Source organism: Giraffa tippelskirchi, chromosome 11 (genome assembly GCF_054371585.1).
Source record: "Giraffa tippelskirchi isolate mGirTip1 chromosome 11, T2T-mGirTip1v1.2.pri, whole genome shotgun sequence".
In the NCBI taxonomy this organism is placed as follows: Eukaryota; Metazoa; Chordata; class Mammalia; order Artiodactyla; family Giraffidae; genus Giraffa; species Giraffa tippelskirchi.
The window spans coordinates 6,691,441-6,715,208 of NC_137285.1; the positions used below are offsets into that span (position 1 = coordinate 6,691,441).

The 23,768-nt window shown below is 48.8% G+C and overlaps 1 protein-coding gene across 5 annotated transcripts in view; it reads right to left on the reverse strand.

Moving 5' to 3' along the window:
- Positions 1-23,768, reverse strand: part of SEZ6L (seizure related 6 homolog like) — a 189,378-nt gene that overhangs the window by 110,558 nt on the left and 55,052 nt on the right. For 2 of the 5 annotated variants that reach the window (XM_081542939.1, XM_081542941.1), the window contains exons 1-2: positions 7,852-7,935; positions 6,263-6,402 (exon numbers count right to left, since the gene is read on the reverse strand). The exons of 2 other annotated variants lie outside the window; for them this stretch is intronic. In XM_081542939.1, the coding sequence (XP_081399065.1) occupies positions 6,263-6,314 (52 nt within the window). In that variant the 5' untranslated portion in view covers positions 6,315-6,402; positions 7,852-7,935. Of the gene's footprint in view, positions 1-6,262; positions 6,403-7,851; positions 7,936-23,768 lie in introns of those variants that run through there. One more of the 5 variants, XM_081542940.1, reaches the window with a different exon arrangement.

Consider the following 23,768-nt stretch of genomic DNA (forward strand, 5'->3'; position numbering starts at 1 on the left):
ATGGATGCAACAAACTAAATTCAACTAAATAATTCAGTGAAGCATAATAATGAACTAATGATCCCGAACTAAACAATAATTCAGCTAAAGACATAAATTCCGTAAACACTTCCTGGGACTTCCTTGGCGCCAGTGGTTAAGATGCCGTGCTTCCAAGGCAGGAGATGCGGGTTCGATCGTTGGTTGGGGAATTAGGTTCCACAAGATGCTTGGCTAATAAATAAATGAATTAATTAAAAAAAAAATTTCCTGGGAGGCCGATATGTACCAGCAATGAGTTAGTCACTGTGGATTCAAAAATGAAGACGGCAAGGGATCTGATATCTTTTCTTTTGTTGTTTTTAATGCAAATAGACGAGGCTGTTGAGAAAGCGTATTGCAAGGGGGAGGCAGAATGGACAGCCTGAAGAAAGGTCTGGGAACAATCAAAACAAAACAAACAACAATAGGCGCAGCAGTGACAATAAAGCAGGTGAGAGGTTTGTGGGCAGAAGCATTTCAAGCAGGAGCAGAAGCTGGATCAAAGATTACACAGGAGACAGCCTCCTGGTGCATAAAGATGGGCAGCCTGGTGGGCAAAGGGGGACCTAGCAGCAGGAGGACCTGGTTCCGAGCCCAGCTTGTAACTGACAGGCTGTGTGACTCTGAACCCACCATGTCACTTTGGATTCCAACTCTGCAAAATCAGGGAGACGAATAAGACCCACCCCGCCAGGTAGGTCTGAGGATTGAATAAGATAATGCCGCCTAAACTCTCAGCACAGTGCCTGGCTCAGAGTTAGGGCTTGAAGACAGTTTGCTGTTAATATCACTGCGTTCATTTTAAGAATGCTGCCTGGAGGCTGTCACACTTGCGGGTGAGGAATGACCCTGCCAAAAAGGTTTTTCAAGGGTCCCAGATAGAGTGTGACCTTCTGATGTGGAACTTTAAGTACATAAAGTGGGATTCTCAGGTAGCACTTGAGGTGAAGAATCCGCCTGTTAAAGCAGGAGATGCAGCTTCAATCCCTGGGTGGGGAAGAACCCCCAGAGAAGGAAATGGCAACCCATCCCAGTATTCTTGCCCGGGAAATCCCATGGACAAAGGAGCCTGGCGGGCTACAGTCCATGGAATCACAAAGAGTCAGACATGACTAAGTCACACTTTCACTTTTTCCTAATCCAATATGACCTCATCTCAACCAAGTACATCTCCAAAGACCCAAACATCCAAGTCGTATCCAGGAAAGGTCAACGTTCTGAGATTCCAGGTTGCCATGAAATTGGAGTGGGAGTGATTAACCCAGGAGATAGCAGCAGAGCTCAGGCTCAAACCCAGATTCTGTGAAGCCCATGTCTGCGCTTTCAGCTATTTCACTGATGACACAAGTAGGACCTCTCCGCCTTCCCATGTCCCTTGTCTACTTGGGTGTTGGGTGCACCTGAGTCAAAAAAAAAAAAAAAAAAAGCTCTGGGCAAAAACAGGAAAGCCAGACAGTCACTTCACATCATGGGATGAAACTCCACGCCGCTTCTATCGCTATGATGGAGCTCTCTCTGCCTCTCCATCCAGACTGCACGAAACAACACAGTCTCGATGCCCGTAAATCCCTCCAGTGTTCATACCATACACTCACACATGTCGAAGCCCTGTGTGACTGGCCTTCTGACAACTTCACGAGGTCTGCACGTCACCTCCATTTATCTGATAGGAAAATGGAGACCCACATGGTGCCTTCAGGAAATGCATTGGAAAAAATGGGCTCAATGTCCCAAAGTACTGTGCTAATAAAGAGGTTTATTAATAACTAATTAAGAGCCGCAACAATGATGCTAATAGTGGCTGCCCATAACCAACGCAATTCTGTGCAATAAACATTTCCAGGCACGGTGCTAAGTACTCAACCAATATTATCTCATTTAACTCAATTAACAATGACAACCCAGGGGAAATGTGGTGAGTTAATTGACTCTGTTGCAAGGAGGAGTACTAGCAGGTCTGCAACACGGATGCTCTCACATCTTGGAAATATTTTGTTTTCTTCCTTTGGGTGTTGGTGAGTAAAAGGGAAGAGGGACAGACTGGGTTGAGGGAGGGGGGCATAATGGACTTTTCCACTGAGACACATACAAGAGGGTCTCTTTCTATTTCCTTTTCCAGATTAACTGTCTCAGAAAGCAACATGCCCCCTCCTCCCCTCCCTTCCACTTCCCTCCCTTCCTCTCTTCTAACAAACACCTATGTGCCACTGGGGGAGGGTTAGGAATACAGCAGTGAACCAAACCTGGTCTATGAACATGCTTTTCTTCTACAGGAGGCTGGGGTGGCAGGAGGGGATGTGTCTCATAAGTGTCTGAACTCAGGATTCTCAATCAAATTTAGCATCACCTAGTTTGGAACTGGATGTACAATACAGACCCAGCCTGGGCACTCAGGGACAGGGAGAGTTGGGTCAATTATTAAGACTCAGACAAGTGAACGCTTGAGGATTAACCTGCCTAATTACTCTCAATACCCACAAGCAATCCTGTCTTGATGTGTAGCTGATATAGTATTTAATTTCCTTGAGCTCGTTCCTATAATTATGTCTCAAAAAGAGAAGATGAAAGGGTACTGGGTTGTCTGCTTCAATCTGACAATCTCACATTCTCCACTAAGTGGACGGTTTACAGGATTCATGATCTTTGCCCTCTGCAGCAGAGACCAACAGAGTAAGGGGTTATCATAAGAAGTACTAATACCAGCAGTAATACAGTAGTAATAGTAACAACAACAGTAATCAAGTTTAAGAGCTTGTGGTGCACAGGAAAGAGGTACCATCTCCATATGGCATAAGGACAGGGAGATCCAGAAGAAGGCAAGTGGCTCTCTCAAGGTCACACTCCAGGCTGTGGCTGGCCTGAGCGGAAGACCTGGTGTCCCGATACCCAGGCCAGCACTCTTTACTGACAATGCCAAAGAAAGCAATAACCACCAGCATTTGGTACCATTTCCCCTGGGCCAGGCACTGGGTAGGCAGCTTGGCAAAGAGTATCACGAGTCATCTCAAGAACCCTGAAAGGAGGCATCATCAGCCCATTTCCCAGATTGTCCTAAGCCCCCATGGTGTAGGCTGCAAACCAAGGGGCAAGGGCAGGCTTTGGAGAATCTCTGCCTGGAAGAGGGAGGAGTAAGGGGTATGGGAGCATCTCAAGGGCTGCCTGGGAGCCTGTATCCCAATTCCAGCTGAACAGTTTTGCCCTGATTCTCGCTACCTCTCCTCCTTCAATCCTACTGCATCCCTGTCTTTCTAAAGTCAAGCTTTCGGCTGCCAGGGATGATGGCTTCAAGGTCCACAGGAATGATGCCTGGGGAACTGCAGAGCTATCTTCGCTATGGGCAAGCAAAGGTTGCCATGGAAACCCTTCATCCCTTCGCAGACCTGCAGCCTGTTCTCCCTCCCCTGATGCTCCATCCCTCGCTTCCCCACTACACAGAGGCTGGGTTGACCAGAAAGCCCAGATAAAAGCCAGGCACAATTATGCACCTTCCTTTGGTGCATACTTGCCTCCCTACCTCTGGCCTCCTTCCAATCCATCTTCTATGTGCTGCCCAAATGATTATCTCCTGTCCAGTTCAAATCATGTCACCCTCCTGCTTAAAACCTGCCATGGTGCCCCAAAGCCAGAAGGAGCAAGCACAAGCTCTTTGTTCTGATATTAAAATGTCCCCCTCCTTCATAATAGAGAGATACACAGGAGCATTAAAAACCCCACCAGTGTGTGGGCTCCAAGAGCGACTAGGTCTCTCTTGCTAATTATTGCTTGCCTGGTGCCTAGCTCCAAGCTCACAGCAGATAGGAAGGGGAGAAAAAGGAAGAGGGAGGAATGAAAGTGAAAAATGCTGACTTCTCTTACCCTTCTCCTACCCTCTGCTTCAGTCATCCATGAGACAATTCAACACTCTTCCTCAAAGTTCTTCCTCCAGGACCAGACAGGTCTCTATCCCAACTCTCTGTCAAAATCCTACTCATCCTTTGAAGGCTCAGCTCAGCCACCACCTCCTCCAGGAAGACTTCCCAGATGCCCCCTTTAGAACCAATGTCTCTCTATTCTGGAGCTCACTAGGGTGAGCTCTGTGTGTGCAAAGCACCTTTGCCTCTCCTCTGTAAGTACTTTGAGTTTCTTCATCCCTGCACACCACCCCCACCAGTGAATAGAGCTGAACACCATGAGGTCTCAGGAAGCAAATATATTTTGGATTTATTTGCATCAAAGGCCACTGTGACTTTCCCTCATTCCAGGGCTTCTTAGCTCATGGAAGAGCAAGGTTTGCAACTTCCACCCGCACTTCACTTGGGTGATGGCCCACTCTGCTGAGTTTTCTTCTCTGGGGAGTTTAGTGGGTTAAACAAAATCACCAGACCAAGTCCTCTGATGAACCTCAGTGCTCTCTCTCCTCTTAATTGCCGTGTTACCATCCTTGACTTCTTTGCAATCTGTTCTCCATGTATCAGCTAGTGATGCTTATAAAACTCCAACCTCAACAAGGTCACGCCACGGCTCAAAGCCCTCCAATGGCTTCCCTTTTGTTCTGAGTAACTGCCAAAGCCCTTGGTCTCTATGATGACAGGCTGTGGACTGAGATACAAGAAGGAAATGGGGCACGGTGGTCCTGGCAGCGAGGGCATCTGGGCAGCGAGTCTGAACGCCAGCTTCAGGGATAGCTGTGTGATTCAGGCAACCGACTCCCCCTCTCTGAGCCCCGGGGACACCAGGGAAGGCATCTGAATCCCCCTATTATCCACACCCCAAAGTCAATTTTCCCTGAGCCTCTTAGGTATGATGGTTGTCACTGATGTGTATCAATCCCTTAACACCCAGTTAATCATAGCATCTCACTCTTTTTAAAAAGTCATTCTTGAATTTGTTACAATATTGCTTCTGCTTTATGATTTGTTTTTTTGACTACAAGGCATGTGGGATATTAACTCCCTGACCAGCATTCTGCAGATTGGACCTGCACCCTCTGCATCGGAAGGTGAAGCCTTAACCCCTGGACCACCAGGAAAGTCCCAGCATCTCACTTTTAATAACCTCGAGGAAGCCAGGCTCAGACCCTGGGGCTCCCTTGTTCCTTGTGCCTAAGGTACATATGACTTCTGAGCCCGTGATGTTGACAGAGAGAATGCCAGCCCATGGCATGAGGCAAAGAACCTCCACTTAAAGTAAGACAGAAGCCTGAAAGCCCCAAAAGCTATTTTTAAGGGAGTCTAGAAGTGTTTGTTTTTAAAATATCATGAAATGGTTATTACCGACCATTTTTTTCCCCCTCCTCCTGCCTTCTTCCCAAACAGGTGCAGTAAGATTAGTGATAATTAAAAAAAGCAGAATTGCCTCTGTGTCAGTTTCTTGCTAATGAGCAAAACATGCCATGTAATTGCTACGTATTGAAAGAGGCAACAATACATCCTCGGCGGCTGTTTAATACACTGGGGCTTGGCGGAGCAGATGTTCCGAGAGTCGCTCTCCAAGACGAAGGAGGCAAACCCAGAGTAAGAAGGTGATGCTTCTCTTTCTGCTTGGTCCAGCGCTGGGCCCCTTGGAGAGGCCCAGACAAAGCCATGTGTGTGCGACACACCATGACAGATTCCCGGAGGCAGAGAGGATGGAGCTGGAAAACGGGTTGGGGCAGCGTGGGAGGGGAGTGAGAGTGCCCTGCCCTTTGTCGTCTGTCATTGCAACAACCTCTGGATCATAACAAGGTCTTGTATTTCCACTTGCAACGAACCAGGGATGTCCCCTGCTAGCTCCATGATCTTCGGCCTCCCTGAGCGGTAGCCTCATCAGCTTGCGAATGGGGATCGTAAGACCCTAGCGCATCTGGCTGGGATGAAATAAATGAAGAACTAGGTGGGGATGCCTGTCTCTAAAGTGCCCACGTGGACTTACTTCCCTAGTGAGTCAGTTTAAAGAATCGGCCTGCCAATGCAAGAGACATGGGTTTGATCCCTGGTCCAGGAAGATCCCACTTAATCGCTGAGGAGCAACTAAGCCTGTGTGCCACATCTACTGAGCCTGTGCTCTGAAGCCTCAGAGCCGCAAATACTGAGCCCTCGCACTGCGACCACTGAAGCCTGAGCAGCTACAGCTCATGCTCTGCAACAGGAGAAGCCTCCGCAATGAGAAGCCCCGCACACTGCAGCTAGAGAGTAGTTCCTCACTGGCCGCACCTAGAGAAAGCCAGGGCAGCAACGAAGACCCAGCACAGCCAAAAAATTAACAAACTGTTCACTTGACTCACTCCCCCACGGGGTGCATGGACGCCTGCAGAAGTCATCCTCCTCCGTCTGCATGTGGCAACGTCCTTGGTGCTGGGGAATTGGTGGACGTGGACGTCAAATATCACATCTTCACGGGGCCTTCCTTGACCACCTCCTGGCTCTAAGAGGGCAAAGATTTATCATCTGTATTTTTGTTTTGCTGATGAATTCTAAGCGCATGAATACTATGCCTGGCACATAGTAAGTGCCCGATTCCTCCTGACTAAATGATGCCTTTGGAATACCTACCCTAGCGCCCATGACACAGCAGTAGCTCTGTAAGTGGCAGCCCATAAATTATTATTTAAATTGCTCTGGATTTCCCTGGTGGTCCAGTGATAAGAGTCCACCTTGCAATGCAGGGGACACTGGTTTGATCCCTGGTTGTGGTGTTATAGCCACGCTCTCCGGGAAACAAGCTCACTCAGAAGGACTATGCAGATAGTGAAGTGCAGTTTATTACACCGGCAGGCCCAAGGCAGAGTCTCCTCTTAGCCAAGGACCCTGACCAGCATTTGTGAAAATCTTTTATACCCCATGTGTACGAGTCTGAACCCATCACCCCAATTTCCTTGTGACTTACATAATCAAAGGAAAGGTAAATACAATCACAATAACCCCATGTTCAAACAATCAATTATCAATAAGCCCGAGGTGACAGAAAAAAATCTATGACCTGTCTGGAGGTAGGGGGATTAGTGTATGTTTTCTCTTAGGTGATGAGTAATCTGAATACAATATTCAAGATTCCCCTGTCCGGAGGGGGTCTTATCCTTCTATTGTCGTTTCCACAGGCACTAAGCACAGAGTTCAGAGTCCGTTAGGGAGGTGGCTGAACATGATCAGCACGAACAGGCCTAAGATGGAGTCCAGGCCCCATGAATTCCTTCTTCAGTGGAACTAAGATCACATATGCTGCAGGGCAACTAAGCCCGTGCCGCAACTACTGAGCCTGCGAGCTGCAAAGAAAGGTCCCGCAGGATGCAACGAAGACCCAACACAGCCAAGGAAATAGATAAATAAATAATATTTTTAAAAGAACTGCTTGGAGTGAAGCGCTTTCACATTGTATTAAGTGTCTGCTGTCTGCCAGGCCCAGGAGCAGATGCTATTACATGAATTATCTTCCCAGTACTCCCAACAGCCAAGTAAGGCAGGTACTGTTATCACCGCATTTGACGGGGCTTAGGGAGGGGAGGCAAGGCGCCCACGCTCACACAGCTGTCAAGAGGCAGGGGCTGATTGCACATCGCTCTGTCCTGAGTTCCAGGTCCCCTTTTCAGGGCCAGCCTCATCCATGGAACAGATGGTCACGGACGTGCCTGATGAATGCCTCTTCCTTTCCACCAAGGAGGAGGGCTTTTCTGTTGAAGCCTTTCAACAGGGAGCCAAACGTGAGTGAGCGGAGAGGGCGCACGAGACACAGGGAACAGCGTGAACAAAGGAAACAGCTTGAGCAAAGGCATGGGGGGGTCAAACCAGATGCGTTTCTCATGCTTCCACTCTGGGTCCCACCCCTGGGGAAGAGGCAGTGATGGGAGACACACCCCTGCTGGGAGAGAAACAATACCTGGGAGATGCCAGTGGATGATAAGGAAGGAGGGAATAATCCCATGATGCAATGTTTGCAGCTCCAGAATCCCCAGCTCCAGGCAGGGGTGTGTGTGTGTGTGTGTCTGTGTGTGTGTGTGTGGTGGAGGGCAGGGGTGTGTGTGTGTGTGTGTGTGTGTGTGTGAGGTGGGGGGCGGGGGGCAGCCCGAGGAGGTGCTGTTGGAGGTTGGAGAGGGAAGAGGAGGACATTGAAAGGGATGGCTTCCTGCCAGGTCTGCAGGCAGCAGCCCAAGGTCACAGCGGCCGGTTTCAGACGCACTTCTCCAAAGTGAAAAGTGCCATGAGAGAGCATTGTACGGACCTGGCAGCTTGGGGCGGCAGAATAGCAGAGTGGTTTCATGTTGGCAAGGTAACCAGACGGGATCACGTGCCCCTTGGGTCCGAGGAAGAGGCAGCACGTGGAGCTGGAAGGATTTGGGGGCTGGGGTCCCGTCTGGCATCCGTCCCCCTAGGGGATGCACAGCCAAAGAACTTGGGCCGTGGAGTCCTTGGGGCTTGGGTTCTAGTCTGGGCCCCACTTCTCGCTTCTCTGTTTCCTCCTCTACAAAGTGAGGGTTTGCATAGTCGCTCCTCACGGACCGGATAGATGAAACAATGCCTTGTGAACACTGAAGAAATAGGGGGCAGGGACTTCCCTGCGGTCCAGTGGCTAAGACTCCACTATCCTGATGCAGAGGGCCTGGGTTCGACCCTGGACAGGGAACTGGGGCCCACACGCCGCAACCAAGAGTTCACGCGCCACAACGGAGACCTGAGGCGGCCAAATAAGTATTGTTCAAAAACAGAAGGACACTGGGGCAGAGGCCTGCCTGGCGGTGCTCAGAAAGGCAAGTTCCTGCCGACTGCCTACTATGTGCAAGACACTAAGACGCGTGCTGGGGGGGGGGGTGGCGTTGCGAAACCCACTGCCAAGGGCTCACCCCAGCCTGCCCCTCAGCTGGGTGTCTGCTTTCTGTTGCTGCTGCTCAGCAGTTAAAACAAGGTGTTCTGAAAACAAAGCCAGCACCATGTGCTCTAGAGGCTTGCCTAGCGGTTGGCGGCAGGAGGGCTTGGGGTCAGATGGGGCGGCTCTCACTCGTGGTTCCATCCCGCCTGCCTGGGCCTTCACCCAGACACTCACCCTTCTCAGAGCTCTGGGCTCACCATCTGCACACCAGGGTAAAAATAGGCCCTGTCTCAGGGAGCTATTGTGAGAGTCAATCAAGCGCCGTGTGCGGAGCCTCTCTTGCCGTCAGCACCCGATCCACGGCCACTGCTTCGGCACCAATCATCGTTGTTGTTATGTGTGCGCTTTCACGATCTTGCCTCTCACGTGGCTGCCTCCCGGGAAAGCAGGGCCTGCGTTTTACTCCCCACTGGAGTCTACAAGTCATCAGAACCATCCCCACCTCATTGTAAGCTGCTAAGTTTCTAAGTAAACAAAGGGACGATTGAATGAAAGCCATCTTGTCACAGGACCTACCTTTATCAACAAGTTCCCTGACTTCTCCACTCTTTCAGATGAAGCTGGTATTTTCAGCTTTTATGCTCACATCTGGGTTTCCTGGGTTTCCTCTCGTGGGTGCTTTGCCCAGTGGAAACTCAGAGTAGGTGCTTATGAAATGCCAGCCTACGCTCCTGGGCGTTACTGGGCTACACTGTGTCAAGGATACAACCTTGACACTGACAGCAAGGGGTTCTGAGCCACAGCTAAGCCACCTGAGTTAGCCCCCCTAGCCCTCTGGACAAGTGCCTGCCCCTTAATTAATAACGGGGATATAGTTTGCTCAAAACCCCACCTCTGCCCATCTACCTACCGTCCTGGGTCATCGGGAAGACCCCAGGCCCTGGGGAAGACCCCCCTCCTGGAAGACCTCCTCCCAGGCCCTTGGGCTCGGCTGCTCCTCTATTGAGAATAATCCCAGGTTGCCGGCCTGAAGTGGAAAATGAATATTCTGGCTGCTTTTCAGTTTCCAGATTGATTGGGGACAAACGGGAACTCGGCCCCCCTCAACCAATCATCCAAGGCAGTCAGCTGGAACTAGGTATACACTTAAACAGCCGGCGTGTGAAATAGCACACCCGTACTCTGCTGATTAAAGAAAAAATAACCCAAATCCTTATTTCCTGCAGTGGCTGGCTTGGAGGCCGGGCAGTGGGTGGGATGGGTCAGGGGAGAGATGGGGACATCTCAGTAGCCCCAAATATTTTATCATTAATGCCCTCTACCCCCCTGTATACTATAAAATATGTTTTGCCTTCCACAGTGCTTCGGTGAAGTAATAAATTATTCAGTTCCCCAGTTTTATCAATCAAATAAAGAGTGACACTTAAACAGTGTTCACTTTGTGCCAAGCACTTTACATGTATTAACTAATTTTATCCTCCCAGCAATCCCACAAGGTAGGTACTATCATGATACCCATTTTACAGATGAGGAAACCGAGGCACAGAGTGGGGAAATAACCCGCCTAGGTTCACCCAGCTGGTAAGCAGTTCCGGTTCCCTGGCGTCTTGGGACATCTTCATGCAGACGTGTACTGGGAGTCCCCTATTCCCGAGGTGTTGCACCGGAAGCTGAGGATAAGGGTCCAAGACCGGTCCCAGTCCCCCTAGAGATGCTGTGGGAGAAGCAGGCCTGTGAATGAGGACAGGGAGCCACGGCTGACATGGAGAAGACCATCTCAGAGGCGAGGCAGCAGGAGAGCCTTCGCAGCTCCAGTGAATCCCCGTAACAACCCTACGAGGTAGGAACGCAATTACAGTATCCTTGTTGGACACGTGGGGAAACAGAGGCCCAGGGAGGTGCGTTCGTGCCTCTGGGAAGTGGCTGAGCTGGGATGTGAGGCCAGGTCTGTGTAACTCAAGATTCCACTCCCTAGAGGGTCCCTGGCACACAGGTCTAGGGGGTCAGGAGACGCTTCTGGGAGGCAGGATGGTGAGCCAAGGACTGGGTGAGGCAGAGGGTGAAGGGGGAGCCAGGAGGGGTCTCCGGCAGAGTCTGGATGTGAGAGAGGCTGGTATTTATGGGCTTCTGCGTGGCAGAGAAGACAGCACTTGGTCTCAGCCAAAAGGCTGAGAAGGGGTGAGAAGAGAACAGAGGGAGGCAGAAAGGGATGTGGGGACAGCGAGGTCCTAGCGGCTGGCAGTGCCCATGCCAAGCTGAGCCTCAGAGGTCACAGTTAGGGGGTCATCCTGCAGACAGTATCCATGAATTTTAAACTCAAATAACCTGACCTCTGAGCTAGCAGATTCAGCCTTGGTTTTGTTAAGTAGAGAATCCCCAGCAGGATTTTCAGAACCCTTACCCTAGTTTTCAAACCCTTCCCCATCATCCTTTTCAAAGACCAACAGGGTCTGGGGACCCCAGACCAGGAACTGGCACTTTAGTTATAAACTACCTTTTTGAAATAAATGTCATGACTGGAATTAATCAAGTCCACAGGCTCAAAACGTTTGACCCCTCCCTCCCCCTCCCAATTCCATTCCCATTCCTTATTATTTAAAGTTTCCCTTCCTGGGAAGATCAACCAAACACATAAATAAATGGTCTAAAAGAGCTGCTGGAAATGTGGGGGCCACACTGGGAAGACCATACATCATTCAGACATGAAGAAGTTTCCACACCAAAGTTCTCAAGCAATTAGGGAGTTGAGACTCTCTGCTCAGCTCTGGAGACGTAATGGGCTGGCAGCTGTGACTCTTCAGAGATGAGCCATGTCCCCAGTCTGTCTTCAAACTCCAAGCGTAATCAGGGACTGGATGACAGGTCTAAAGGCAGGGTAGCTAACTTTCCCCCCACATCAACCTGCAGGGACTGTGATCACTGAGAAAGCACTGGACAGGAAGGTGCCCTTTGTAGAAGGTGGCGGGGAGCAGGTGGACGGAGCCATTGAGAGGTGCATGGAGACCCACACGTCTCCTCTGCAAAGGGGTCCTCGAGGGCAGGGCAGGCCTATGCCCCAGGATTGCAGGACTGCCACACTCCCCTAAAAGGGCCATGTCTGCCCACCCTCGAGAGCTTCGCTTATCCCAGGTTCTTGGTTTAGACTGCCTTCTCTCCCTTTCACCTGGCTAATATCTATTTATTTTTAATATTCAGGATAGGTGTTGCCTCTTCCAGGGAGCCTTCCTGGAATACACTCTCCCGCTCATACTCCCACAGCCTCTGTGCTCCCCCATCATAGTTATTGTCTTGTTCCTCTTCCTGTCTGGCCTGGTGACTCCCCGAGGACAGTGGCCGTGGCTGTGTCTTACACGTCTTAGTCTTCCTACTGCCTACTGTGGTTAAGTATTCAGTAAATGTTTGTTGAATGCATGAATGAAAAAATAAATGAATGAATGACTACATGGAGATTCCATGACAGTGGTTCTCCAAGTGTGATTTTTGCCTCCAGGGGAAATTTGGCAATGTCTGGAGACATTTTCTGTTTGTCATGACTGTGGGGAGGAGGGGAAGAAGGGCCAGGGATGCTATTAAATATCTTACAATGCACAGCACAGGACATGCCACCGTCCACTTCTTGGCCCAAATAATTACCCAATCCCAAATGCCAAGAGTTCTGAGGCTGAGAAATTCTGCTCTATGGGTCAGGTCCACTGTGTCCTGTGTCCACTGCTATAGGAAATTGGAAGGAAGGGGGAAAGCACAATCCCTGCCCCTAGTGAGTTTATAATCTGGCAAAGCGCGTAAGAGAAACATCTGAGAAAGCACTAGAAAAGAGAACAGGACAGAAACTTACTGAACACTCCCTACTATCAGGCACTGTGGGTACATCTATCCTGTTGAACTCATACTCATCCTTCAAAACCCAGCTGAAATATCACCACCTCTAGGCAGCCTTCCTTGATGCCCCAACCCAGGCTCAGTATGCCCCTTTGCTCTGCTGCTGCAGTTTCCATTGCACCATCCCATAGTTATTCATGTATGTGATCATCACCCCTCCAGTCTGAGGACAGGGGCTATTTCCTAATTACCTTTATTTCTCTGGTTTCTGGAGAATAGTGAATAGTTTACTGAATGTTAGAGGACATGAACATAAGAAACAGGACTACTGCAGCCATCAAGCTAATGGTGGGTTTCGCACCTTCTGGAACCTGGGGGAGGACTGCATAAGGGCCACCACCACTGAGATGCCCAAGAATGCCGGTGAGGTCCACCACCACTCACGACCTGCCATGGAAGAGGAAGGCTGTTCTGGGCTGTCAGTGCTTTGTCATTGACTTGGCTGCCAAGCCAGAGACAAGACGTCCTCCCAATGAGCCCGTCAACTAACAAGCTATAAATTAAAAAGGAGGAAAAAAAAAAAAGGTCTGCTAATTCCGACCCACTCTATTTTTTACTCGCAGCTGCCGGGGAGGGAATGCACTGTGACTTTCAGATGGAACATTTCTTTGGCTGAAGTTCCCCTCTCTCTGCCTGCCCTGGCATTTCCCTCCTCCAGGGTCCACGCTGGATGGAGTCGAGGGAGTATGGGTTTTGGGGTTTGAATTCTGGCCCTGCCACTTATTCACCATGTCTCTCTGCACCTTCCTTTTCTCACCTGTAGAATCCCAGTATCTCAGCAGTTCCAAGAAGCACTTAGGGGTGAAAGGTTCTCCATCCATCCTCCGTGCCAGCATCTCCCAAGAGCCCTCAGAGGATCTGAAACTACCTGAAAGATGCTCTTAGTTCAGAAAGGGGGCAGGACTTCTGATCCCTGGAAGGAAGCCTCCCCATCCCAGCTCCCAATCCCCAACACTTCCCTCTCAATATCCCTTTCCAGCCTTTAGAGAATATTAACACTCTAATCTGTCTATGATAATGGGCTCTCAAATATCTGTGAGTCATGCAACTCCCTCACTGCACACACAGGGAAACTGAGGCTCAGAGAGGGGAAAAGAGCTTAGCTAGGCCACACAGAGAGGGGTGCAGAGGTGCTGGTCCCAGCCTTTCCCAGTGTACTGCACTTTCCCTTTCAAAGTTATAACAAGGGCATCTGCCGTTTATTAAGTACTTGTTAATGTGCCAGGCACTGAATTATCTTAATAGCTTATAAGGGGAAAAAATATCCATAAAAGAGAAAATTGATAAATTGAACCTCATTAAATTTAAGAACTTCTGCTCTTTGATAGACACTGTTAAGAAAATGTAGTCAAGCCACAGATGGGGAGAAACTATCTGCAGATTTCACATCTGATAAAGAATTGTTCCCAGAATACATAAATGATTCTCAAAACTTGATAGTAATAAAATAAGCAATCTTCCAAAGAGGGCAAAATATTTGGACAGGCACTGCGGCACCCAAAGCTACATGGATGTCAAGTAAACTCATGAAATGATGCTCAACATGTTAATCATTAGGGAAATGCAAATTCAAATCACAATCAGACACCCTGACACACCTATTAGAGTGACTAAAATAAAGACAGATAGTTGCAAGTGTTGACAGAGACCAGAAGCACCTGGAACTCTCACATGTATGTCGTGGGATGTAAAATGGTACCACTTTGGCAAACAGAGAGTTTCTTAAATGTATTAAGAAAATCTACTCTTGGGTATTTACCTGAGAAAAATGAAAACCTATATCCATATAAAGACCTGAATACATGTCTACAGCAGCGCTCTTCATAACAGCCCCAAACTAGAAATAACCAAACAGCTATCAATAGGTGAATGCATAAACAAACCATAGGTCATTCATTCGAAGAGGTTCTGCCTGGCATAAAAAGGAATGATCTCTTGATATCCATGAAAACACACATGAATCTCAAAAAACCACTATACTGAGTAAAAGAAGCCAGATTAAAAAATCAGAGTACATATTACATGATTCTATCTATAGAAAACTCTGGGAAAATGCAAACTAATATATAGTATGGTAGCAGCATGGAGAAGATGAGGGGAGTAGGGAGGGGTAAGAGGGAGGAATTTTTTTCTAAAAGTGCATGAAGACTTTTTAGGTGGATGGATGTGTTCATTGTCTTGATCGTGGGGATGGTTTCAGAGGGGTATAGGTATCTCAAAATGGATTGACTTGTACATTTTAAACATGTGCAATTTATTGGATGCCAGTTACACTTCAAGAAAGCTGGAATTAAAAAAAACACTGTGAAGAGTAAAACAATTTTCCTCCTATTTTATAAGATAAACTGAGGCTCAGAGAGGTCATGTCATTTGTGCAGGGTCACCCAGCTGGTAACCGGTGGAGCTGGGACTCAAAGCCAGGAGGGGTGAGTAAGAAGTCCTACTTCTCAACTGCCAAGCCGATCTGCCCCTCGCTCCCAGTGGGTGGTGGTATCTGTCACATCTCCCATAAGGTGAGAGAGAGAGAAAGAGGCAGAGAGAGACAGACATGGGAAAGAGAGACAGAGAAACAGAGAGAGACCGTTTGGAATTCCTCCCTCTCATCCCTCTCCACCCCACCGGCTTCCCCCACGCTCTCACGAATCTGCTTTCTGTCACTATGCATTAGTTTGAATTCTCTACCCCATTTTATATAAATGGAATCGTGTAGTGTGTAGTCTGGTTTTTTTGGATCTGGCTTCTTTCACTCAGTATAATGTTCTTTTTTGAGACTCATCCATGCTCTTAACAGAGATGGGGGGAGGGAGAGAAGAAGGGGGAAGAGAAAGAAAGACTCCCCCTCCCCCTGGAGAAGAGGGGAGTTGCCTGAGGTGCCCCCACACCTCTCCTGATTAGTAACCGGGGGCTGTGCTCCCCACTGTCTGGACTGACCAGCATCAAAGCCCGTCTCCCAGAGAAGCTTCTTCCCAGGACATCTAGCTGTACACACCAACGTCTCCAGGGGGCGCTTGTCCCTGAAGGACTGGGCTCCCCTCGGGTCCCATCTCTGCCTCTCCACCTCCACTCCCGCACCGCACTCTAGCTAGCCTGCCTTCCCTCGACGTCTCCCATGCTGGGGGGCTTCCCTGCCCCGAGTTCTGACACAGTCTCCCCAAGTGGCTTGTGCCCTCAGCCGTGTCTGACTCTTTGCAAACCCATGGACTGTAGCCCACCAGGCTCTTCTGTCCCTGGGATTCTCCAGGCAAGAATACTAGAGTGGGTTGCTATTTCCTACTCCAGGCGATCTTCCTGACCCAGGAATTGAACCCACATCTTCTCTTGTGTCTCCTGCATTGGCAGGCGGCTTCTTTACTGGCTGAGCCACTGTGGAAACCAAGGCAGTCAGAGGGGTCCTTAAAGTGTCAAAGGATGGCCTCGGTCTCCTCCGTGGCCTCCAGCTGCGCTAAGACCAGACTCTTTCACTGGCCTCAGAGCCCCACGTGGACTTCTCCTCCCAGCTCACCAGCCCCGCTTCCTGCAGTCCCATCCTCACTCCCAAGCCTGCTTTTCCTTTCCGGAATCCTCCTCCCCCAGATCCCTGAGCAGCCGGCTACCCCTCACTGCCCCTGTCTCAGCTCAAAGACCACCTTCCATGAGGGGCTCCAGACCACCTTTGTAAGACGTCACATGTACACACCCCACATGCTCATGGTTACAACTGCTTTGCATTGTGTGGTCACAGTCTGAAATCACCCTGCTTATTTGAGGGTTTACTCGCTTGTCATCTGTATCCTGTGTTTAGATCAGAGACTTGTATGTAAGAGAGACTTGTACGTACTAAGCGCCCAAGAGATACAGCTACAGGGACTTCCCTGGTGGTCCAGTGGCTAAGACTCCACGGTCGCAATGCAGGGGCCCCGGGTTTGATCCCTGGTCAGGGAGCTAGATCCCACGTGCCGCAACCAAAAGATCTCACATACTGCAACAAAGATCGAAGATCCTGCCTGCTGCAAATAAGAACTGGCACAGCCAAATAAATAAATAATAATAATAAAAAGAAATACAGGTACAGTGAGGAAAGGGTGTCTAATCTGGCACATTCACCCCAAGCTTGGAGAGAGGCTGTGTGACACTGGTCCTAGTACTTAACATCTCTGAGTCTCAGGTGCCTCACCTGTAAAATGAGTATAATAGACTTTCCTTCCTCACGGGGGTGTTGGAAGGGATGGGGCCAGGCACAAAGAGTGCTATTAACACATGACAGCCCCCCCTTTATAAGCAGTAGTATTTCCTCTTTGGGTGTGAGGAGTTGATAGCTAGACTTGGGAAATGACTGCAGGACCTTCTGGGCCCCTAGTCCAGGACAAGCATCCACTTTCCGTCTGCAAGACTGTTATGGGGAGAATCACTCCACGCATGACAGGATGGGGCAGATCCCAGCAGACGCTGCCTCTGAAGAGAGTGAGGGAGACAGCCCTGATGAAGAGGCTCCGTGAGAGACAGGGGGAGATTTCAGACAGTCCCTCATTTGTATTCTCCATGCGATGCCCAAGGACACTGCATCTCTAAAAAGGGAACAATTGGAGATTAGGGAAGATTGCTGTGAGAGAAAACCTTGTTTAAATCTATTACTGAACAAAAATGGTCTGTGGGTTTTGAATGGAAAATTTGTGTTTCTGTTCCCATCTTAGATTAACCCATGGCAGAGCGCCGCTGAATCCAGGAGGGGGTGTGGGGGTTGGGGTGGGGTAGGGGGGCGGGGTGGACAGAGTCTAATGGCTGATATTCAGACACTGTTTCTAAATCCCCTGTGCTGAGAAGGAACCTGCAGGATCCCTCGGAAGCCCCAGACCACCACCTGACACAGTCATCCCCATTTTACAGATGGGGAGACTGAGGCTCGCTGGGAGGAAGTGGCTTGGACAAGGTGATACATTCAGGGCAGAGAAGGCTGAGATTTGAATTCATGTCTCTCTGTCTTAAGTGTCTCAGCTCCTAGCATATGCACAGATGTGTGTGTGCATGTGCATGTGTATGTGAACATGTGTGTGACTTACTGACTTTTAGGGCAAGAGGGACCTCAGAGGTCAGCTCGTAGGGCCAGTTCTTTTCACAGATGGGGAAACCGAAACTTGGCCGGGGAAGGAATTTTCTGGGAACTTGCCCAGCTGATGCTAGGAGGATTTCAGGAATTCCCAATTGAACGAGCACTTATTAGGTACCAGACACCGTGCTAAGGCTTCCTGTTGATCTCATCCACTCCAGGAGGAGGAAGGCACCACATACCCATTTTGACAGCTGAGGAAGCAGGAGAGGTTAAGTGGCCACGCAGCCATCAACAATGGGGCAGAAATCGGAGTCTAGATCTACTGGACTCCAAGGACAGTGCTCCTTCATTCAACAGATGTTCACTGAGTGTATGTGCCAGGCTCCATGCCAGGGATGTGCAGAGAGCAAAAATATTCACAGTTCATGTCATCACAGAGCTTGTATCAGTTAGAGTCTTATAGGAACTTCCCTGATGGTCCTGTGGTTAAGGGTTCGCCTTGCAATGCAGGGGGTACGGGTTCGATTCCTGGTCAGGGAAATAAGATCCCACACGCGATATTGTAACAAATTCAATGAAGACTTTAAAAATGGTCCACATCAAAAAAAAAATCTTAAAAACCAAAACAGAATCTTATAAAACAAGGTGCAAGTTCTACGGAATTAACTCAGCTATTGCTAGCTATACAGAGCCCCAGCCCATGGCAACAAGACGTCAGTGGTAAGGGGACCAAGGCTGACCCAGCCACCCCACTGTGCCAGAGTCACTCCAGCTTCTTCTCTTTCCACTCCCTCATCCTTGTGTGGCTCTTGTCTTCATGGCTGAAAGATGGCCGCTGCCCCAGTCTTCACTGGGCTGGTAATCCAGCCGAAGATAAAGGGAAGAGGCAAAAGGGCAAAGGGCATCCAAGTTGAGTCTGTCCTCTTTTGAGAATCTTTCCCAGAAGTCTCAACAGCACCTTCTGCTTGCATCTCATTGGCCAGACAGTGTCACATGGCCATTCTTACCTGCAAGGAATTCTGGGAATTCAATCACAGTAGAGGAAGGCTAGTGGGTCAAGTGTTGGGTAAATCCATCCGCGGTTTCAGCCACAGAGTTCACAAGGAGGCTGATTTTAACAGAATAATCACAGAAAAATGAAAGTGCAATTACTAGCTGAGATAAGGACTCTGAAGGAACGGAATAAGATCCTCTGAGTATATATTTAAGTTTCTGGTCTCAAAGGCAAAGGGCACTGCTGCTTTGCAGAACTGATGCTTGAGCTGGCCTCTGAAGGATGACTATGTGAGCTTGGTGAAGGTAGGCGGGAAGTGTGTTCCAGGCGGACGGAACAGCTTGTGCAGCGGTGAGAGGTGGGCAGGGACTCAGACCCTGCTGGGAACAGTAAATTATATTCATAATTTTGGTCTCTATTCTGAAAGCAACGGGGAGTCACCGAACGGTTTTTAAAAAGGGAGGTGTTGTTGGCAGACACGTATTTTGCATAGATGGCTGTGGCGGCAGCATGGAGGGTGGATTGTGAGTTGAAAACCAGAAGACCAGAGAGAGGGCTGCTGCCGTTTGCCTGGTGAAAGCTGATGGAGGCTATGACTTGGTTGATGGCAGCAGGGATGGAGGAATATTTAGGAGGCAAAATGGATAGGTCTTGGAAATGGATTGGATAAGGGGAGTGAGGGAGAGCGAGGTATAAGGGATGGCTTCCAAGTTTTTGTCTCGCTCAGGCACAGACATGGCAGCACCGTTCACTAAGACAGCAAATTCTATGGAGAGAGGGGGCCAGGTCTGTGGCCTGGGGGAACTATGGGTGGAGGAGCTTGAGCCAAATGAAGGTTTGCTACTGTGTTCAAATTAGAGGCCAGCCTTCCTTTGCAAATCCTTCACCTTTCAGGCAGCCACACTTAGCCCGGTTTGTTCCCAAATGCAGCTGTGTCAGGGTTCTTGTTCAGTCCCATTTACTTACTTCCTGTCCAGGTCACAAATCGCCACTTGGGACGGCAACGCTTTTCCTCAAGCACATGGTCTCTCTCTCTTCCTCCATAGGAGACATGATGCATTACCCAGTATGGTGAAAAGCATCATCCTGTTGGTTCTCTGACTTCCTGGAGTCATCTAAATCCTCAACCGTGGATGCTGGGCCTGGATCACTGTCTAGATTTCCTTTTACATGTTCAGTTTGTCCTTGAAAAGACCCCCTGTCCTCCTTCTCAAAATCAGCCAGCCCTGCTGTCTAATGGCTTCTGACAGGCTGAGTGATCCCGCTGCTTGAAACCAGTAATGTAGGAGCAGGCACTGGCTGGCAGAGGTTGTGATTCTTAGTGTTAGGTGGATGGCATCGATGAGGGGAAGCAGGCCAATCTCTCTGAGTCAGCTTCTTGACCAGTGACAGGCTCGTCCTGTGTTTGGTCTGACAAGCTACCTGCCCAACAAAGTTCCTGCTAGCTGTGCAAAGCTAATCAGAAAATTGAAGTTGCTTGAGTCTGGGGTAAACTGGAGCATCCTCTGATATCCTGAGTTGCAGGATGGCTGGGGCAAATCTTTTCAAGTAGCTTTATAATCATTCCACCACAGATGATTGCCAATCCATCTGAGTTGGGGCTGATTTGTTATGCAGCATTATCATGGCAATAGCTGACTGATACAGGTACTGGCATCCATCTAGCTACTTAATCCCTAATCTAGGGTAGGGGCTGATTGCCAACCTTGATTGCCTCCTTTCTTCCTTACTCTGTTCATCCAATCCCTCAGCACCTCTTGCCAACTTGTCCTTCAAAATATACCTTGCCTCTGTGTGCCTTCTCCATCACCCACTGTCACCACCCTCATCCTGTGTCAAATCTCTCTAAACTCTTATCCAGACGACAGTGAGCACCCTCCTACTGGTCTCCCACTTCACCTTTCTTCAGTCAGAGTGAGTTTGAAACAATCATACTAAATCACCCCCTGCTCTAAACCCTACAGAGACTTCCCACTGCACTTAGAAAAAAATTCAATCTCTTTACCAGGGCTTCAAAGGCAGGAGGTGATTTGTCCCTGCCTGCCTCTCTGGTATCTCCTAGTTTCCTTCATCCATCACTACCCCTGGTTACAGAGAACAGCACTGGGCCAGGGCCCACCATCCTGACTCCCAGTCCACACCTCCTGCTCCACAGAGTGACTGTGCGTTGGGTAAAAGGTGTCCTCAAATATCCCTTACTTCTCCTGCACTGCAGCATCGCCAACTGAGAAGCATCCAAGACAGAAAGGATAAGTCGGCCTCTTCCTCACTTCCCTCCCACCGTAGTTTCTGCCTCCAAAAGCTTTCTCACGATTTACAGGCTCCTTAGATTAATTGTCAGCAGCAGTCAGTGTTATTAGGGATTTTCCAATTGGATTCAGGATGGCGCATTAATTCAGCTTTTTTTTCTTTCCCTTGAGATGTTTTTCTCAATGATGATAACCCGCTGGGTCTGCCACTGATCCCTCGGTGCTTAATAACAAGGCCACTTTAATAGTAATTAATTTCAATATTGGATATATTTTCACTAAAAGCAGAAATGGCAGGTTAGATTTAGTGAGCTATGAATTATCAGACCTAGACGATACCAGCTTTGCTTTACAAATGCCGAGGATGCCCCAGAGTCTCAATTTCCCACCTTCTCCTAATCCTGGGGACTTAATTATAATGACAGTGATGATGATAATAATAACTATTACTGTCAACATTTATTATTTTCATTGTACCAAACACTGTGCCAAGCACGTTACCTGCATTATCTGAATTAAAACTCACAATAATCTTTAGTACTGTGGATCCTATTATCTCCATGTTACAGGTGAGAAAACTGAGTCCCAGAGAAATGAAGGGATTTTTCTCAAGGTCACACAGCCAAGAATCCTCAGGGTCACGAATCAAACTCAGGCTAACCATACAGTCTGCATTCTCCACTCCTAAGCGACACTTCTCTCCACTGAAGGGGAGGCCAAGGGGTAGATACTGTGTGTCAGAAGTTATGCTTGAAATTCAGCTTGAGAAACTCAAGGTGCTCTACAATGTAATTAAAATGAATGGATAAGAAAGATACGGTGCATGTGTACAATGGAACATCTGTTGTTGTTGTTTAGTCTCTAAGTCACGTCCAACTCTTTGCAACCCCATGGACTATAGCCCACCAGGTCCATGGGATTCTCCAGGCCAGAATACTGGAGTGAGTTGCCATTTCCTCTTGCAGGGGAATCTTCCCAACCCAGGGACTGAACCCATGTCTCCTGCATTGGCAGGTGGATTCTTTACTGACTGAACCACCAGGGAAGCCCACAATGGAATATTACTCAGCCATAGAAAGGAATGAAAGAGGATCATTTGTAGAGATGTGGATGGATCTAGAGTCTGGCATACAGAGTTAAGTAGGTCAGAAAGAAAAAAAAACAAATATCATATATTAACGCGTATATGTGGAATCCAGAAAAATGGTACAGATGAAACTATTTGCAGGGCAGGAATAGAGACACAGAGAATGGACTTGTGGACGTGGGATTGGGGGGCAGGGGAGGGTGACATGAACTGGGAGAACAGGATTGACATCTACACACTACCACGTGTCAAATAGATAGTAACAGCCAGTGGGGACCTGGTGTGGAGCACAGAGAGCTCAGCTCAGTGCTTGTGATGACCTAGATGGGGGAGGGGAGGCCCAAGAGGAAGAGGATAAATGTATACTTAGAGCTGATTCATTCCACTGTACAGCAGAAACAACACAACATTGTAAAGCAATTATACTCCAATAGAAAGTAGACTGTGCTTGATACAAAGGAATTTCATGGCTTACATTGCAACATCTCGATTCACGGGGTTTTCATCCATAGGGAGAGAGGCAGTACTTGAAACGTCATTTTACCTTTGGATTTAGACAGACCTGGAGTTGACGCCTAACTTCTCAGCAGTTTGGGATCCCTGCCCGGAGACTTCATTCAGATATAACCTTATTTTCTCTCTTTTTCCACCCACCTCATCTCATCCCACTCTAATATGCCCATTTTGTGGACAGAAGACGGAACATCCGAAGGAGGGGTTGGACGCCTCTGGTGTCTGGGGTGAGCCGTCAGGACCGGAGGTTATACTGCCTCCTAGTGGCGGTGCGTGTGGTCGCTTCACTTGTGTCAGACTCAGACCTCACGGACTGCAGCCCATCAGGCTCCTCTGTCCATGGGGTTCTCCCGGCAAGGATACTGGAGTGGGTTGCCATGCGCTCCTCCAGGGGATCTTCCCAACCCAGGGATGGAACCCAAATCTCTTGTCTCCTGCACCGGCAGGCGAGTTCTTTACCACTAGCGCCACCTGGGAGACAACCACAACTGACATCACAACCAAATGAGGAGTTTCATGTCGTGCAGACCAGGGTTCCTCAGCCCCGGCATTATTGACATTTTGGACCAGGTAATTCTTTGTCTGGGAAGCAATCCTGGGCACCATAGGAGGGTGAAAAGCATCCCTGGCCTATACCCACTAGATGTCAGTGGTCCCTGCTCAGCTGTGACAACCAAAGATGTCTCTAGACATTGCCAGATGTTTCCCAGGGGGCCAAAATTGCCCCCACCCAGTTGAGAACCACTGCTATACATAAAATTCTAACAGCAACAACATGTCATGGGCCAGTATTATTAGGGATTCCTATTGGATTCCAATATGTAGTATATTCTGTTTACATGAATGAAAAAATTGATTTTTTCATATTAAGCCATTTTAAAATCGTTTTCACCACATAGATGATGAAAGGGCTCCCCTCAATTTCTCCTGGAATATTGGAATTGTTCTCATATACCAGCAGGTTTTGTTTCTCTGCAAATACTGTTCTCTCCGATTCACAGCTTCCTTCTCTAGAATGACAGGCGTGATAATACCTAGCCCTTAGGATTGCCGGAAGGTCCTGTGTCAAGTGCCTGATGTACTGTAAAGGTTCAATAAATGCTAATTTACTTCCTTCCTTGAGCTGGCAAGGACTCCTCGCGGAGGAAGGGGTAAGTGAAGCAAAGGAGGGAAGTGAGTGGAATAGTGAGAACAGGACTCTTGGTCTGTTTCCTGGCCCTGTCACTGCCTTGCTGTGTGACC